Genomic DNA, 19,060 nt, shown 5'->3' on the forward strand with positions numbered 1-19,060 from the left:
TCTTATTTATTTATTGGGTTTATGGGCGGTTTTAATAGAGGACCTCCCTTAGGCGACCTTGTGAGCGTTTATTTTAAATTTAATTTCGAGTTAGAAGGTAGAAAAAAACAAACATCCGTCGTCATGTCTTCAACAATGATTGTGAACGCTAGGCAACAGTCCAAAAAAAGTGCAATTCTCCTTGCAAGTAAAAAGAACCTTTGATCATTTTGATCTACATTTTACACATTTCTTTATAGTCAAGATAATATATACTGAATATGCTTCGGTGTGAATTTTTCACTTTTATAAGCCGTTTTTTGAGTCTGTCTTGAGAAAAGGCGAGCTTGTTCACCTTAACCCACCAACAGCACAGTACGGGTCATCTCACTTCACTCAATTTTTTTACATTTTTGCGGATCAGAGCTATTTTTTCAATATTGTTAGATTTGTTGGTATGACGTCATAATTTCATCATATCGGCCTGATAATTATCGTGCAACCCAACACACATTAAAAGGCTAAAGTTGCACACAGACACCTGAATACTATCATGGTACTATCATATAACAGACTCGGGAAGTGTTTATACAAACAATCCAATGTTGTGGTATCGATGTCAGCACTGGTCTTTTTGCCCATGTATCGGATGTTCATGAAGGAAGGAACAAGAAACACATTCTAAAAGCTCTTTCCTTCTCACAATCACGCGCTATTTTTAGACAACTCTGTCTCTTACTTTGTCTCCAAACTCTGATACCCTGCTCTGTTTTTTATCCTCTCACCCCAACCATTACAGAAACACTCCAGATAAAAAAAAAAAAAAAAGTACCGATCTTAGTTGACATTTCACACAATCTGGCTTGTAAAGTTAGCCTCCAGCATTTGAGGCTATGTGATGGCCATATATGGGCCTGGATAAACCTGTGTGAGAGGACAGGGTTGCTCGTAATACTTTTGAGATGATACCTTGCAGGCTGTCGATAAAATGTGTGCTTTGCGAAAATCAAAATTCTTTGTATAAAGTCAATAGATAAAGGGAAAATAAAAACATTATTTTGGGGCAAGTGGAACAGTGCGCAGTCAGATTCAGCAGTGATTTGAAAAAATATATTTTTGTTCCAATATTTTTCAGAGAAATAATCTCAACATGTTGGTTTATAAAAAATGGTAGAAAATGGATGGATGGATGTATTTCATACAGTAGTAGTATTGCTTTGTTTTTACCGTCCTGGACGCTTCTGCCTCACGTTGGCAAAGAACCAGTTTAGTGATAGCTGGCAATAAATGCTGGCCAAGAGATATGAACATAAAAAACAAATCCAAAATACAACTATAAATTAATCTATCATACATTCATTCATTATATACAACTTAACCTGTTTACTTAACTGTTAACCTGGGTCATGGATGGAGCCTAATATAGCTGACTTTGGGTAAAAGGTGGGATACACCTAGGTTGCCAGTACTCCAAATACAGTGGCGGGCCGTGCGTTTCCCACCTTGGCTTTCAGTGATCTCTGACTTCAATGAATACATCTTAAAATACCATAATTGATGTCACAACATGATCATTGCTGGAGAAATACTATACAGGAACACATTTACACCCAACTGTCCATTGAATCACATCAACAGTATACAAAACGGGTTATTTTCTGGCGCATTTAAAAATCAATTGAAACGCATCAGCAATTAAAACATATACCGTAAAATTTATCTGCTTGGCTTATGCAACTTCCGGTCAATAAAGTTTGATTCAAAGTACACACTTCTCAAATATATATTTACTGCCCTGACCACATGATGGCGACAAATACAAATGTAACAATATTAATTAAATGACAGGCACAACATATTTGAACAACAAGAGTTTAAAACTTTTAGTTGTAACAGAACAGCTACTGTCAACAACTTGTGATTTGTTTCGCTATCGCAACTGTCTCTCAACTCTATGTATTCTCAAATTCATCCGCTAAGGGTCAAGATGAGTATCCAATCACAGGACGCGTAAATGTCACGTTCAACATGAGGCCATCTCGAAGGCCTTACTGACAAAAACTCACTGCTCCCCTCACCTCCCAGGGGGCAATCAAGGGTGATGGGTCAAATGCAGAGAATAATTTCGCTACACCTAGTGTGTGTGTGACAAACATGGGTACTTTAACTTTTTCAACTTTAAATGTAGATAAGCTACATAGCGTCACGACGTGTAGCAAACTATCGCCCAACACTGTTCCCACCTATGGGAAAAGCAAAGTCGTTGTTTTTTAAACTGGTCTTTAAAGATAAATAAACCCGAAGAAAACAACATACAATTTGGATAATTCATGTTGAAACCGGACAATGAAATGTGACAAGATGACAAAAGCATGGGACATTGATTGCTTCACATACAGAATCAAACATGCACGCTGGTGCAGGTTCAAGTCCCCCACAGCCCCCCTTTCACTATCGCCCTGCGTCATATAAAATGTGAGTAATCTAACATGAGGGGAGTAGAAGGAATGCAGGAATTGGGATAGTGGAAAAGGTAAAATAGGGTAGGGTAGGGCGAGGCAGAAAGATATGGAGTGAATTATCCAGCTGGGGGGAAGACGTCGAGAAGGAAGAACAGAGAGAAGTGGAACACATGAAGAGGAGCTTTGCACACAGAACAATGGCTTCCAGAGCAATGAATCAGCTGTCTAAAAATGCTCTTTTCATCTCCATCAAAACACGCCTATGCACTCTTCAAGTAGTGAATCACACTGTCCACCTATTTACACAAACTTTCACAGTTTATCAATTGTATTCCCTCAGCTTCCAATAGATTCCACTGGACAGAATCGGTCTTGTGCAGGAAAATTTTGGGGAGAAAGGTGGAGGCATTATCCCGATGGAGCATCGCAGTTGAGCAGAAATGCAAGACAAAGGGGACAATTGTGCACTAAATGCAGTTTGGAATTTGACCAAAATTGCATCAAAAGTTACACAAAACGTGAATGGAAAATACACATCGACTGAGCATCTAGCAATCAATCAATCAATCAATGTTTATTTATATAGCCCTAAATCACAAATGTCTCAAAGGACTGTACAAACCACTACGACTACGACATCCTCGGAAGAACCCACATAAGAACTCACACCCAGTGGGCAAGGAGAATTCACACCCAGTGGGACGTCGGTGACAATGATGACTATGAGAACCTTGGAGAGGACCTCATATAAAGTACAAATGTATCCCTTTTACTTTGCCTTTTTGTGGTTTTGTATTACAGAAATGGAACTTGTGGGATGTATGGAAAGTAGTACACACGTCTCTGTTAAGTAAAATATTTTCCTTCCATCGATCCATTTTCTACCGCTTGTCCCATTCTCCATTCATTCATCCATTTTCTACCGCTTGTCCCGTTCGGGGTCGCGGGGGGTGCTGGAGCCTATCTCAGCAGCATTCGGGCGGAAGGCGGCGTACACCCTGGACAAGTCGCCCTGTAACACAGGGCCAACACAGATATACAGACATAATTCACACTCACATTTACACACTAGGGCCAATCTAGTGTTGCCAATCAACCTATCCCCAGGTGCATATTTTTGGCGGTGGGAGGAAGCCGCAGTACCCGAAGGGAACCCACGCAGTCACGAGGAAAACATGCAAACTCCTGTACTCAATATTGTTAAAAGGACGTTGCAACATACACTTCAAAGTCGGCTGGTTTAGTCTTTATGTGAAAAAACTCATTTCCCGGGCTTAGGGAAGCAAGGGTCCATCCATTCATCCAAAGGGTCCATCCATCCATCCATTTTCTACCGTTAAGCAAATGTAATTAATTTTGACATTTGAAGCAGGCCTACAGTCATTTTTACACTTGTATGATAATCAAGAATATTACATTTGCAGGAAGTAAGTGAGTAGCAATGGGAAAATAGGTTTTGGAATACAAATTACACTGTGGTCAGCACTCTGGAAGAGGGGTTAGTGCATGTATCTCACAATATGAAGGTCCTGAGTTGTCTTTGGGTCGATCCCGGGCTCGGGATCTTTCTGTGTGGAGTTTGCAAGTTCTCCCCATGACTGCATGGGTTCCCTCCAGGTACTCCGGCTTCCTCCCACCGCCAAAGACATGCACCTGGAGATAAGTTGATTGGCAACACTAAATTGGCCCTAGTGTGTGAATGTGAGTGTGAATGTTGTCTGTCTCTCTGTGTTGGCCCTGTGATGAGGTGTCGACTTGTCCAGGGTGTACCCCGCCTTCTGCCCGAATGCAGCTGAGATAATTTCCAGCGACCTGCTGCGACAAGCGGTAAAAAATAGATGGATGGAATTACACTGTGGAGGTTTCCAATGTAAAATGGGACTTTGTTTTTGCAAGGCCTACCTATAATTAGGCCTTCCCAGGCTATATGTAACACACACTAGCCAGCGTGGCCTTGGCAGTTTGTAAACCTCACTCTCAAACACCTTAAGAGCTTGTGCTGGACATCAGGCTGACAGCCCGGGATTTACCACAATGCCAAGTGCCATCAACTTTCAGGTTTGAGCCCCAGGCCGAATGGAGGTAGGAGCTGGACCAGGCAGGTTCCATATGACCTCATGGTACGCTGCTGCTCTGCCCAATTAAGGATAATTAAGAAAATGTCTCATTTACTCCAATAATATGAACATTAACCCAGTCACTCTGCTGCACTTGGACAAGAAAAAAAGAGCACATTTTGTACTGAAAAATGTGTTCCATTACTGAATTTTGGCATACAATAGTTGCAACGAGAATACTTTGTAACAAATTTAGGAAGAGCAGTTAGAAATCACTTTTTTTTCCCACACAAGAGTCTACTGTCTCTTCCTGTATTTTATTGTGTAGTTGGTGCCACCCTGTCTTTTTGCTTTGTGCTTCCTCCCTAAATGCCCCAACTTGCTGCAAAAAGTGGTACAAGTCACAGCTGCCGCCTTTTTGCAATTAGTGCCCATCTTAAGCACTGCGGTTGCAGTGGAAAAGATGCCTGATTGTTTCTACAGTATCCCTTGACAACCCTCGAATTGTTGGACGGCCCTCAGGATTGTTAGGATTGCTTTTCTTCTCCGGTCTCCAAGTCCTGCTACCTACGGCCAAGTTTACTCCTGTTTTACCATACCTTCCTGCAGACTTGGTATGAACTGTGTTTTATATTATTAGTTTTTTCGTGCTGCTGCTACAACTGCTTTCCTGGGTACCATTCTAGTTATGAATGTGATAATGAGCATGACTTTAATCCACATGTAATTTAGTAAAATGTGTCTCTATAGATCGCACACAGCGTGGGGGGTCAAGTACAGTAAGCACATTGAACTGTTCTCTCTGGCAGCGAACTGAAGACAGATGTGAGGGAGTAAATCTTGGAATTGTTTTGGAATTGCACTTAAACGAAGTAAATCACTCCCAGAAGAAGAAATATACTGTACTCATTCTAACAGGGAGACAATATTTGCTTGCTCCCACTGTCAATATCTGGATACAGCATGTATTATATGCAACCACCTCAACCGTACTGATCCACCAGTAACTGCATAGTGTTTGCATGTCATTGTTTTTATTACCTAAAAACTCATTTTAAAAGTGTCAAGCACAAATTAAAAAAACAGAACAACATGACCAATGCTATATCACAAGCAGTGCTCAGTTTATATATTGCATATCTTACTCAATCAAAAAATTAGAACAGTATAGTATCAGGAAGGTGGATTTGAAGTACTTAACGAACATAGTTTGTGGTGTACCACAGGGGTCAATACTGGGCCCAAACATTGTCTATGTTCTATACAAATGACATACATTATGAACTTAAAGTGCCATCTCATTCCTTACACATAGGGCTCAATATGATGTGTGTCAACCTTTTGCAACCATTACATCTTCAACTCTTCTGGGAAGGCTGACCAAAAGGTTGCGGAGTTTGTTTATAGAAATTTTCCACCATTCTTCCAAAAGTGCATTGGTGAGGTCACACACTGATGATGGTGGAGAAGGCCTGGCTCTCAGTCTCCGTTCTAATTCATCCCAAAGGTGTTCTATCGGGTTCAGGTCAGGACTCTGTGCAGGCCAGTCAAGTTAATCTACAGCAGACTCTGTCATCCATGTCTTTATAGACCTTGCTTTGTGCAGTGGTGCACAGTCATGTTGGAAGAGGAAGGGGCCCGCTCCAAACTGTTCCCACAAGGTTGGGAGCATGGAATTGTCCAACCTGTTTGGGTATCCTGGAGAATTCAAAGTTCCTTTCACTGGAACTAAGGGGCCAAGCCCAACTCCTGAAAAACAACCCCACACCATAATTCCTCCGTTGACCCCTCTCCTTACGTGGCCTACCACTTGGTGGCTGAGTTGTTGTTGTTCCCAAATTCTTCCATTATCTTATAATAAAGCCGTCAGTTGATTGAAGAATATTTAGGAGAGATGAAATTTCACGACTGGATTTGTTGCACAAGTGGCATCCTATGACAGTTCCACGCTGGAAATCACTGAGCTCCTGAGAGTGGCCCACTCTTTCACAAATGTTTGTAGAAACAGTCTCCATGCCTAAGTGCTTGCTTTTTTTACATCTGTGGCCGAGCCAAGTGATTAGGACACCTGATTTTCAAATAATTTCAATGGGTGGCCAAATACTTTTGGCAATATAGTTATGTGAAACAATGGAATACCTAAATGCTTCGATTTGGTGCATTTTCAAACAGCCAGAATAATAAAAAATCATACAAATCATAAACATCCTGTTCCTTGATTAGGAAAATATATTGTTTGTTAAAAATATGGTTATCTTGACATGGCAACAAAAAATATATATATAAATAATAAATAATAGTTATGTTGTTTACTTGACTGCTGCTGTAGGAGTACACAAAATAGTTTTTTTTAAACACTTTAAAGGAGAATACATTTGAAGACATGACATGTTGGCAGCCAAGTGCAAAGATACTATAGGGGTCACACTCTATGCATGAGTGGCCACACAGTGAAATTAAGACCCTCGAACTTAAAGGGGATCTGCAGTTCTTTTTCAAATTGTGCCCATCATTTACAATCCCTACGCAAGACAAGAATGCATATGTCTTATTTTTATTACGCCCTCTAATTTGTAAAATACGGAAAAAAGGAGTTGACTAACAATGCACATATGGACAAATCTATTCCGCCAATGAAGCCCTCTAAAAAATATCCAAAAACCGCCAACTACACTCCATTTACATGTCGTGACCTGCATAATAACCAAGTATTAGCAATATAAGCGCTAATGTAGAGGAACTACTTTTAGCGGCGCTGTGATCAGAGAGGTGACAAGCTTTTGCAGCTATTGACATATTGATAGGTGAGCTGCTGCATCGCCTCTAAGTTAGTAAAAGTTATTATAAAATGATGTCTCTAACATGATTAGTGGAAAACCGACACTGAAAAGTTGGTCAACCTTTACATTCAACTTTGACCGGGAGATTGCGAGATCTGGACGTATTTTTTGTTTTTGTATTTCATAGCTGTGTGAGGATTATGATTTCTTCATTTAAACGAGAAGATATGAACATCCCATAGGTCAGGATCCCACGGACAGAAGACATTGTACAGTAAGTGATTATTTTATTACGTTTGTAGTTTTTATTTTGTGTTCAACACTTAGCAATACTGCTACTTGCTGGACATACTTTTCATCTACCTTAATCTAAAAAATATAAGGTTCTGGGTCATTGTTTATACCAAAGTAGTCGTTGTTTCTCATGAAGTCTGCAATGATTAGTAGTAGTAGTTGTTGTTGTTGAAGGAAATAGCGAACGTTGTGATTAAATTAATGTGCAATTATATGCTTAAAATTACCAAAATATGTATTTTCTAAATCTTATTGACATGGCTGTTACTACATTTCATATATACTTAAAGCATGTACAGTATATAAACGTTGATGGAGGCTTTTAGATTTTTTTAAGAGCAATATTAGGCAGAATAGAGTGAATGTCATTGGCTCTGTTAGGTGACTTTTGCTAGCGTTTATTTGCAAGTGTGATAGCATAAAAATAAAAAATAAATATGTGTGTGCTTGTCTCACAAAAGAATAGTGAATAATAGACAAAACTCCCCCAAAAAGTGCAGTTCTCCTTTAAGACCTTCTCTTCGACACCTTCTTTCAAATCTTGCGTTGGACATAGCTAAGAGACCCAAGAGCATTTGATAAATATGTCAGAGTTTACACAGTCTGGACTTCCTAAAATGGAGCTCTAATTTGAGCAACAGCACAGATGATGAAAGAAACAGAGAGGGCGGTCGGCCCAAGACATGCTGTCTGAGTTAAGGGTGGAAACTCTGAATGTTCTTGCGCCACTGTGCAAAAAGCTGCAAGCCATTACATATCACACTGCTGCCTCACAGGCTAAAAAAAGGAACAGGTCTCCCCTGAACTCCCCTTGAAGTAAAAAAAATACAAATAAAAATAAAAAACCCTTTTTTTTCAAATACAATATTTGCCTACCACTTATTCTCTTTTACCATTAAAAAGGAACTTCATCACAGTTGTGGTGTTTTCCATCGATGTTCATCAAAAGGGAAAAGCCAGTTTCCTTGCAAAACATATTAGGTATGGGCTTTAACAAACCAGTGAGCGGTCCCACATGTGAAGGTGTGTCTGCTTCAGATCTAGCCGTTGTGCGATATGCAAGGGAAATATCTGCAGGGCACCTGGAGTGCATTCCAAGTATGAGCAAGTGTAGAGTAGGTTGAGGTGTGGCAACAGCTGGAACCCAAAACCACATCCAAGTTGACTACGATATGGATATGAAGAGAATGAAAGTATGCTATTGATAATTCTGGAAATGTTTAAAAAAAAAAAAAGAAGCTAAATACGATACACAATTGTTTAACATTAATATCGTTTGAGCAATTTAAGAATTTAGCATTTAGAAAATAACCAAGATGAGAGTGGGTCTGTATACAGGTATACATTTCTAGGCTTCTCACACCCCAGTCCATAAAGCAAGGCTTCTAACGGCGTGGTTGGATAACTTTGGAGTAGAAGAACTTGACTGGACAATTTATAATCTTGTTCATTTTTCATTGTGTTATACTCTTGGAGGGTATAATCTAATACACTGGGAAAAAATCCCAATCTCACCAAGTATATATTTCAAATTTCTAGTCAAAATATCGAAACAAACTTAACACAAGTCACAATCCCCTGAATAGTCATTTCTCAGTAAGACATACAAACTGTATCTTCTGAGAAAAAACCTATTACTTTTGAGCATACCAAGCTTGTTATAAGACACAAAACTTCACAATACGAGTAAGTACAGCTAATAAGTTTTAACTAGTAATTTCAAGATCACTTTTAAGCTGTTAAAGCATAAATGTAATGTTTTTTTTAAGAAACCTTAACAAGATTTACTTATTCCATTGGCAGATGGTTTTGCTCATTACAAAAAAATGTTTTACTCTTTTTAAAAGGGGCATTTTTTTCCAGTGTATGGTTTTCAAACATATTCCACATTTTTGCATTTATTTTTTTACTATTGGAAGTAGTAATATTAGTATTTATATTTTGGTGTGTGACTTTATATTGACATGAGATATGTTGGAATAAACTACACATATATATACAAAATAAGTGTTAAAGTGTATAATGAAATTCATGTAAAATATAGTTCAGACTTCTCAAAAAGTACCAGTGTTTCATTGTTGGTGATACAGCAGTGATGCGAGACAGCACCGCCTGTTACTTGAACAATTGCCAGCAAGATAACCTCTAACCACACCCTTAAAGTCCACAGGGTCTTAAGTACAGTACATTGTTATGTCACATTCATCCCATCCACTCCAACCTTCATAATCATCTCTCACCCACCTGGTAGAGCATGACTTTAAAGTTGCGCCTTTTTAGCAGCTCGGCCTCGTTGTTCTCCAACTTCTTGATTTGTCCCCCTTGCTTCTCCAGGTTGGCTCGCACGGTCTTGACATTGGCGCTCACCTTGTTCACCTTCTCCATCATCTTATTGACGCTGTTGGATGTGGTGCTGTGGCTCTTGGACAGCTTGGTGAGCTCGCTCTGGATGTTGCTCACCGAGTTCTCCATCTCCTGCTGCCGGACCTCCAGCCCGCTCTGGGTCTGCTGGATTTGGTCAACAGCGCCGATTATTTTGTCGAGCAAAGACAGCACGACCACCCCGTTGACTTGATGGTCGTTGTTGTCTTTGGCGGCCTCTTCTTCGTTGGCCATGTTGGTCAGACCTTTTCTTTCTGCGGCCAGGCCGTCATCTTCATCTTCTGACGGTGGGATGTGAAGCTCGTTGTCTGAGATCTCGGTGAGGGATTGTGGCTCCAGCTGAGCACTTGAACACTCCAGTGCTTCCATTGCTGCCATGTCAGTGAAGTTGAAAGTGTTAAGTTAGTTACTGTCTGCTTGCTCACCTGCTACTCTTGTACTGGTAAAGGCTCTTGTGTGTCTCAGGGATAAATGCTCTGTCTGTCAGATCTTTACAGGCCACTTCGAAGCTGGTGCCAAGCAAAGCTGGATGTTACCACATGAGCGCTGGGCTGTGAATGCCTCACCAGGCAGAGGAACCCTTATGTCAAGCTACAACCAGCAGTGTTTTCTCTCTCTCTCTTGCCACTCTCCCTTTTTTCCATTCGCCTCTCCCTCTCCTCCTGTCATCAAACCCCTCCCTTTACCCCTCCCACACGCACTCACAGCAGGAAAATAAGACTCCACCTTAGGTTATGGAGGTCCAGCCCTTCAGTGATTCTCAAACATACCCCTTGTGATATTTGGGTCCCCTCAGCATGGTTGGAGATGAGTTGAAATGTGAGCACACATGCTTAGGGCCTCGAAGCCTAAGAGGGGGTCAGGGCTGAGGGGGTTTTGCCCCCGCAACCTCAACACCACAAACACCACCGAAAACACAGTTTGAAAAAAAAAAGCATAATTTATAGGTTGATTGGCAACACTAAATTGGCCGTAGCGTGAGAATGTGAGTGTGAATGTTGTCAGTCTATCTGTGTTGGTCCTGCGATGAGGTGGTGACTTGTCCAGGGTTTACCCTGCCTTCCGCCCGAATGCAGCTGAGATAGGCTGCAGCACCCCCCGCAACCTCGGGCAAGCGGTAGAAAATGGTTGGATGGATGGATTTTACGCAGCAGAACCACAACATCCATCTATTCATCCACCTTCCTCCGCTTATCCGAGGTCGGGTCATGGGGGCAGCAGCCTAAGCAGGGCAGCCCAGACTTTCCTCTCCCCAGCCTTCGTCCAGCTCTTCCCGGGGGATCCCGAGGCGTTCCCAGGCCAGCCGGGAGACATAGTCTTCCCAACGTGTCCTGGGTCTTCCCCGTGGCCTCCTACCGGTTGGACGTGCCCTAAACACCTCCCTAGGGAGGCGTTCGCGTGGCATCCTGAGCTGATGCCCGAACCACCTCATCTGGCTCCTCTCGATGTGGAGGAACAGCAGCTTTACTTTGAGCTCCCCTCGGATGCCAGAGTTTCTCACCCTATCTCTAAGGGACAGCCCCGCCACACGGCGGAGGAAACTAATTTCAGCCGCTTGTACCCATGATCTTGTCCTTTCGGTCATAACCTAGAGCTCATGACCACAGGTGAGGATGGGAACGTAGATCGACCGGTAAATTGAGAGCTTTTGCCTTTCAGCTCAGCTCCTTTTTTACCACAATGGATCGATGCAGTGTCCACATTACTGAAGACGCCACACTAATCCGCCTGTCGATCTCACGATCCACTCTTCCCTCACTCGTGAACAAGACTCCTAGGTACTTGAACTCCTCCACTTGGGGCAGGGTCTCCTCCCCAACCCGGAGATGGCACACCACCCTTTTCCGGGCGAGAACAATGAACTCGGACTTGGAGGTGCTGATTCTCATCCCAGTCGCTTCACACTCGGCTGCGAACCGAGACCTGAAGATCCTGGCCAGATGGAGCCACAACAAGAACCACAACAATGCAAAAATATCACCCATTCTAAAAATTATTTTGTTCATAATGACATATTTGCGACGGGGGCGTGCACCTCTGTGCGAGTATGGTAGAAGACAGTCAACTTCAAGTAAAATGCTGGCTATCCGGGAGACAGTTACCGCTTTTAGCTAAGTAGTACTACGCTGGTCTCTCACACAGGTGTTGTGGGTTCAAGTACCACTCAAAGCAGTAGGGAAAAAAACCACGAGAGAGAAAGACAGAGAAAGAGAGAGTACGGCTATGAACACCAATCATTACATTCCGCCGTCAAAATCAGGGGCCCCTGATTGAGTGGGGCCCAGTTAAGCCCGTGCATTAACTATAGGAATGTAAGGTATTATCAGTTCCTTACAACCAAAATGCAACTCTTGACTGATTATTGATAGGGCAAAAACATGCAGATGAACTAATTGTTGTGTTCCTGTTCTCTGTGCACTTATCACCAGCTGACTTAGGTGTAGTTCTGGACTCATTCCTTCATTCATTCATGCATTCATTCACACAATGACACAGAGGGCACAGCTGAATCTTCTAAAAGTTAGTTACAGTATGTGCCAGTTGTGAAAGTGCCTTAAGTTTTTACATTTAGGGCCAAGAGTCAATTTAGTATTCAGTTAACCCAATGCTTCTCAAGTATTTTTTTTATGCCCCCCAGGAAGAAAAAACACTTCCCAACGCTACTATAAATAGTGTCATGTTCCTCTATAGTTGTTACAAGTACACCTCTGCATAACGTTTTGTCCTTGTTAACATTACATCAATACAAGACACCAGTCTTTCTTCGTTTCCCCCAGTGAAGCGAAGCACTACAAATGCTTCGTCATATTCTAGTACGGCTATGCATTGCGCCCCCCCTGGAGAGTCAAAACCACTTTTTGAGAAAGACAAAGTTGACGTAACATACTGTGCTTATTTTGGACTCTGGGAGGACCAGTAGAATTTGAGGAAACATGCAAACACCCCACAGAAATGTCTGGGAGAAATATCCTTTTATTTTTGTTTTATGATGATGATTTTTATCATTGTTGTTAGCATTATTTCATATTGACTGTGGCTTATTATCTCCTGCCCTGCGTTTGCATTGACTAATGGTCTCCTCAAAATTATTTTGATTGATTTATTTTTTTAAAGGGGTCATATTATGATTTTTATTCTACATTTAAAACACTCCCTTGTGGTCTACATAAATTGTAATGGTGGTTATTTGGTCAAAATGTTGCAAAGATTATTTTTTACAGACCATCTTCAAGCTGCTTTCTGACCATCTGATGCGCAGTTTTGGGAGCGGTATTATTTATGTGCCTCCACATTACTCTGGCTTCCTCCCACTTCCAAAGACATGCACCTGGGGATAGGTTGATTGGCAACACTAAATTGGCCCTAGTGTGTGAATGTTGTCTGTCTATCTGTGTTGGCCCTGCGATGAGGTGGCGACTTGTCCAGGGTGTACCCTGCCTTCCGCCCGATTGTAGCTGAGATAGGTGCCAGCGCCCCCCGCGACCCCGAAAGGGAATAAGCGGTAGAAAATGGATGGCACATTGACAGTGTCTTCTCCCTGCCAGCCATGTTGTAGTTTTTAGCGCTTCCCTATCAAGTCTCCCAACAGATAGAAGTTTGAACTATATGCTACTTTCTATCAGAAAGGGCAACAGCAGAGGATGCATGTGCGTGTTCGAGCCGGTCTGCCCCACAACAGGAGGATTGAGTAAAAGAAGCTTATACGAAACAGCGTGGGACTACTATGGCGAACTCGCGCAAAGCTCTATGGGTAAAACTTTACCATATACGGAGGTATCCGTTTACATCAAAATTGGAAAAAACGTTACAAATTGGGCAAATTCCAAACGGCTCATTTTCGAGAAAGTATGATGTAGTATAAATAATTCCACCATGCCTCCATTGTTCGATTCCAAACTTTGGGGACCTTTGCAGATTCCAACTAGACAAAAACAGGTACCAAGAGGTAAGAAAATTAGTTTTTTCATGATAATTCCCCTTAAACCTCCACTGTTTGCAAACTTTTCACAGTTACATTTTTAAACCAAAAACACAACACGATCATCACTGGATAGCTTATGTCACCATTAGTGGTTCAACAGAACATAAACTCTTTATATTTTTTCACAATTACTATAAATTTATGTAAGACCAAAAAAATGACTGGGACTACATTCTGCATAGGAACATATTAAGACATAGAAAAATAGTTTAAAAGAAGCATCAAATAATTTGCAGTCAAGTTGTTATGATAAAATATACCTTCGAGAATAGCTAACATTAACTATCCAAAATGGTATCGTTAGCTGACAAAGCAAACCCAAAGCAAATGCGCATGCATATGTTTCGTATGTACGTAGTTATACACCTTTTTCTGTAGCTATACCGCCTAAAATACATTGGAAGGTTAGTGCCTTCTGTTGCAAACTCGCAAGGCTGCAGTTGTAGTGACCCCGAGAGGCAGGAACCAGGAGAACGGGGATCAGGTAAGAGGATTTTATTATCTTTAAACAGAAGTAAGCAGTCGTGCATGTAGGTTCTACAAACATAAGTCAATCCTCAAAGCACAGAGGAGCACTGAGACAGGCATAAATAGAAATATCCATCCATCCAGTTTCTACCGCTTATTCCCTTTGGGGTCCCTATCTCAGCTACAATCGGGCGGAAGGCGGGGTACACCCTGGACAAGTCGCTACCTCATCGCAGGGCCAACACAGATAGACAGACAACATTCACACTCACATTCACACACTAGGGCCAATTAAGTGTTGCCAATCAACCTATCCCCAGGTGCATGTCTCTTGACATGTTGCCAATCAACAGCAGGTGAGGGAAAAAACAGCACTCAGCGGGACATGCAGGAAATGGAAACAAAATAAGAGCACTGATAGGAAAAAAACAAAAAACAAGGAATCACAAACAGAAATTAAGTGACACATCTTTACACCTTCATAGCTTTTGTGTAAATGTTGCAAAAAGCCCCTTTAATCAGGTGGGCCTATTAATCATTTTGGTAACGCTTTAGTATGGGGAACATATTCACCATTAATTTGTTGCTTATTAACATGCAAATTAGTATGGGGAACACACTCACCATTAATTTGTAGCTTATTAACATGCAAATTAGTACAAACATTTGTAACATATTGGCTCTTAATTCAAGTCGTTATTAGGCACTTATTAATGCCTTATTATCTTATTATCTTATCTACGGAATAAGGCCTTATTATACAACCAGTAAGCCCTAATCTAAGAGTCTTCCCTCAATGACCTCAGAATTATTGCTTATTAGTAACACTAACCCAAGCCCTAAGCCATATATGTTCCCCTAGTGTCCAAATAACTCTAAATTAAGTATTTGTTACTTAGAATATGTTCTAAGAAACAAATTAGTTACCCTAACCCAAACCCTAACCCATATATGTTCCCCTAGTGCAGGGGTCGGGAACCTTTTTGGCTGAGAGAGCCATCCATGAAAGCCAAATATTTTAAAATGTATTTCCGTGAGAGCCGTATAATATTTTTAACACGGAATACAACTGTCAGGTTGAAACACTGATGGCATCTATTAAACAGACAAGAAGCAAGGAATTAAACAGAGACTGGATTCAATTTAGCTCAGTAAGGAGAAACGCATTGACCTGTACCCTTGTACACTGTACCCTTGTACACTGTCGTCCCACGCTCTGACAAGAAAATTCTACGCCTCCTCTTTTATTTGGACTTTCCCTGATTACAACAAGTAAATGCGTGCATCTCTTATTCTTTTTAATAACATTGTAATTCTGAAGGTAACCAATAATAAATAAAATACTTTTGACCATTAATGCGACTTCTTGAACAGGTGCGATAGAAACGGATGGTTGGATTAAAATGCATGAGAATGTTTTATATTTTGAACGTTTGATTGATTGAAACTTTTATTAGTAGATTGCACAGTTCAGTACATATTCCGTACAATTGACCACTAAATGGTAACACCCGAATAACTTTTTCAACTTGTTTAAGTCGGGGTCCACGTACAAACCCTGTTTCCATTGGAGTTGGGGAATTGTGTTAGATGTAAATATAAACGAAATAGTATAATTTGCAAATAATTTTCAACCCATATTCAGTTGAATATGCTACAAAGATAACATATTTGATGTTCAAACTGATAAACATTTTTTTTTTTTTGCAAATAATCATTAACTTTAGAATTTGATGCCAGTAACACGTGATAAAGAAGTTGGAAAAGGTGGAAATAAATACTGATACAGTTGAGAAATGCTCACCAAACACTTATTTGGAACATCCCACAGGTGTGCAGGCTAATTGGGAACAGGTGGGTGTCATGATTGGGTTTAAAAGCAGCTTTGATGAAATGCTAAGTAATTCACAAACAAGGATGGGGCGAGGGTCACCAATTTGTAATCAAATTGTCGAACAGTTTTAGAACAACATTTCTCAGCGAGCTATTGCAAGGCATTTAGGGATTTTACCATCTACGGTCCGTAAAATCATCAAAAAGTTCAGAGAATCTGGAGAAAACACTGCACGTAAGACATGATATTACGGACCTTTGATCCCTCAGGCGGCACTGTATCAAAAACCGACATCAGTGTGTGAAGGATATCACCAAATGGGCTCAGGAACACTTCAGAAAACCACTGTCAGTAACTACAGTTGGTTGTTACATCTGTAAGGGCAAGTTTAAACTCTTCTATGCAAAGCCAAACCCATTTATCAACAACACCAAGGAACGTCGCTGGCTTCGCTGGGCCCGAGCTCATCTATGATGGACTGATGCAAAGTGGAAAAGTGTTCTGTGGTCTGACGAGTCCAAATTTCAAATTGTATTTGGAAACTGTGGACGTGGTGTCCTCTGGAACAAAGAGGAAAACAACCATCCAAATTGTTTTAGGCGCTAAGTTCAAAAGCCAGCATCTGTGATGGTATGGGGGTGCATTAGTGCCCAAGGCATGGGTAACTTAGACATCTGTGAAGGCACCATTAATGTTGAAAGGTCCATACAGGTTTTGGAGCAACATATGTTGTCATCCAAGCAACGTTATCATGGACGCCCCTGCTTATTTCAGCAAGACAATGCCAAGCCATGTGTTACAACAGCGCAGTCTCCTGGCCCGCCTGCAATCCAGACCTGTCTCCCATCAAAAATGTGTGGCGCATTATGAAGCGTAAAATACGAGAGAGGAGACCCCGGACTGTTGAACGACTGAAGCTCTACATAAAACAAGAATGGGAAAGCATTCCACTTTCAAAGCTTCAACAATTAGTTTCCTCAGTTCCTAAACGTTTATTGAGTGTTCTTAAAAGAAAAGGTGATGTAACCCAGTTGTGAACATGCCCTTTCCCAACTACTTTGGCACATGTTGCAGCCATGAAATTCTAAGTTAATTATTATTTGCAAAAAAAAACTAAGTTTATGAGTTTGAACATCAAATATCTTATGTTTGTAGTGCATTCAACTGAATATGGGTTGAAAATGATTTGCAAATCATTGTATTCCGTTTATATTTACATCTAACACAACAATTCATGGTTATTTTTAACACATTGATTACCAGCGGAATGATTACTTAGTTATCGTGTTTAGCAAAGTCAGCTAAGATTTATCTGAGAGACAGATGCGGTCATCAAAATAGCCACATCTGGCTCGAGAGCCATAGGTTCCTACCCCTGCCCCAGTGTCCAAATAACTATAAATTAAGTATTTGTTACTTGGACAAAATGATAAATGGGTTGTACTTGTATAGCGCTTTTCTACCTTCAAGGTACTCAAAGCGCTTTGACACTACTTCCACATTCACCCATTCACACACACATTCACACACTGATGGAGGGAGCTGCCATGCAAGGCGCCAACCAGCACCCATCAGGAGCAAGGGTGAAGTGTCTTGCTCAGGACACAACGGACGTGACGAGGTTGGTACTTTGTGGGATTTGAACCAGGGCCCCTCGGGTTGCGCACGGCCACTCTCCCACTGCGCCACGCCGTCCCTTAGAATACTTAGAATATGTTTTAAACTGTTGCCATCATTTTTAACTACGTCCTGGCTAAAATACAACTTAAATGGGGAATGTAATACAAATAAATACATCAAATTGCATTTTGACCAATGTGCTTTTATTTTTGTGTACAGACTTTGTGTTTCCGGTAGACTGTATTTATCTTGACGGACCTTAACGGCCCGCAGCATCCAGCATCCTCGGCTCCTGAGCTGATTCCCTGCTCATTCTAACCGTAAGTAAACAAAACAAACATATGCTAACGATGTTTGTTACCGCGTTATATAACCAATGATTGTATTTATTAACCATGATGTGTTCGGCTTAATAGCACATGACGTGAGGTTTGAATGGACGTGTTTCGTGGTGTTACACATCCCTTAGCTAGTACGTGTTGTCGCAAGTTCATTTCCACTCTAGTCTTTCCAACACAGTCACATTACGTCGACGTTTTATTCAATGTTTATGTCATACGCGTATGGTGGTGTTTGGGAGGAGGGTAAATAGCACGCCCGCACAAGGCAGAGGATGCTGTCACAGAAATGGAAGCCAGCAGCATCATGGCGTCCTTGAGCTGAAGGGCAGAGCTCAGCTTCAACCCACCAAGCCAACATGCTAACATCCATCCGTCCATCCATTTTCTACCGCTTATTCCTTTTGAGGTCATGGGGGGCACTGGTGCCTATCTCAGCTGCAATCGGGCGGAAGGCGGTGTACACCCTGGACAAGTCGCCACCTCATCGCAGGGCCACTAACATGCTAACACATAATCTTTATTTATTTTCTAATAATATGTAACATTCTACTAAGTCAGAAGATTTAATAAATGCGAAAGCACTGTTATTGTGTTATTGTTATTTTCCGTTGGCTTAGTTTTGCTGATGTACTTAAAAAAAGTGTTTTTTTTTTAACTTAATGACGGTATAATTTTGCCTGACCTTAAAGGAGAACTGCACTTATTAGAATTTTGCCTATCGATCACAATCCTTATGTAAGATGAGAACATTTGTTTTTCTTTTTTTTATGCATTCTAATTTGTAAGAATACGCCATGTATGAGGTGGCTAAGAATGCTGCTAATTGGAGTGCACTAGGGTTGTACAGTAATCCGGTATTAG

The 19,060-nt window shown here is 41.1% G+C and overlaps 2 protein-coding genes across 6 annotated transcripts in view; one reads left to right on the top strand and one right to left on the bottom strand.

Moving 5' to 3' along the window:
* cavin1b (caveolae associated protein 1b) overlaps positions 1 to 10,570 on the bottom strand; it is a 49,753-nt gene extending 39,183 nt beyond the window's left edge. The window contains exon 1 of one of the 2 annotated variants that reach the window (XM_061908685.1): positions 9,817 to 10,570. In XM_061908685.1, coding sequence (XP_061764669.1) covers positions 9,817 to 10,332 — 516 coding nt within the window. In that variant the 5' untranslated portion in view covers positions 10,333 to 10,570. The remainder of the gene's footprint in view (positions 1 to 9,816) is intronic. The other variant, XM_061908684.1, reaches the window with a different exon arrangement.
* Positions 10,571 to 18,077: 7,507 nt separating this feature from the next.
* Positions 18,078 to 19,060, top strand: part of LOC133557839 (V-type proton ATPase 116 kDa subunit a 1-like) — an 85,204-nt gene continuing 84,221 nt past the window's right edge. For all 4 annotated transcript variants that reach the window (XM_061908680.1, XM_061908681.1, XM_061908682.1 and 1 more), the window contains exon 1: positions 18,078 to 18,178. The gene's annotated coding sequence lies outside the window, so the exon portion shown is untranslated. The remainder of the gene's footprint in view (positions 18,179 to 19,060) is intronic.

Source organism: Nerophis ophidion, linkage group LG08 (assembly GCF_033978795.1).
Source record: "Nerophis ophidion isolate RoL-2023_Sa linkage group LG08, RoL_Noph_v1.0, whole genome shotgun sequence".
NCBI classification, from domain to species: Eukaryota; Metazoa; Chordata; class Actinopteri; order Syngnathiformes; family Syngnathidae; genus Nerophis; species Nerophis ophidion.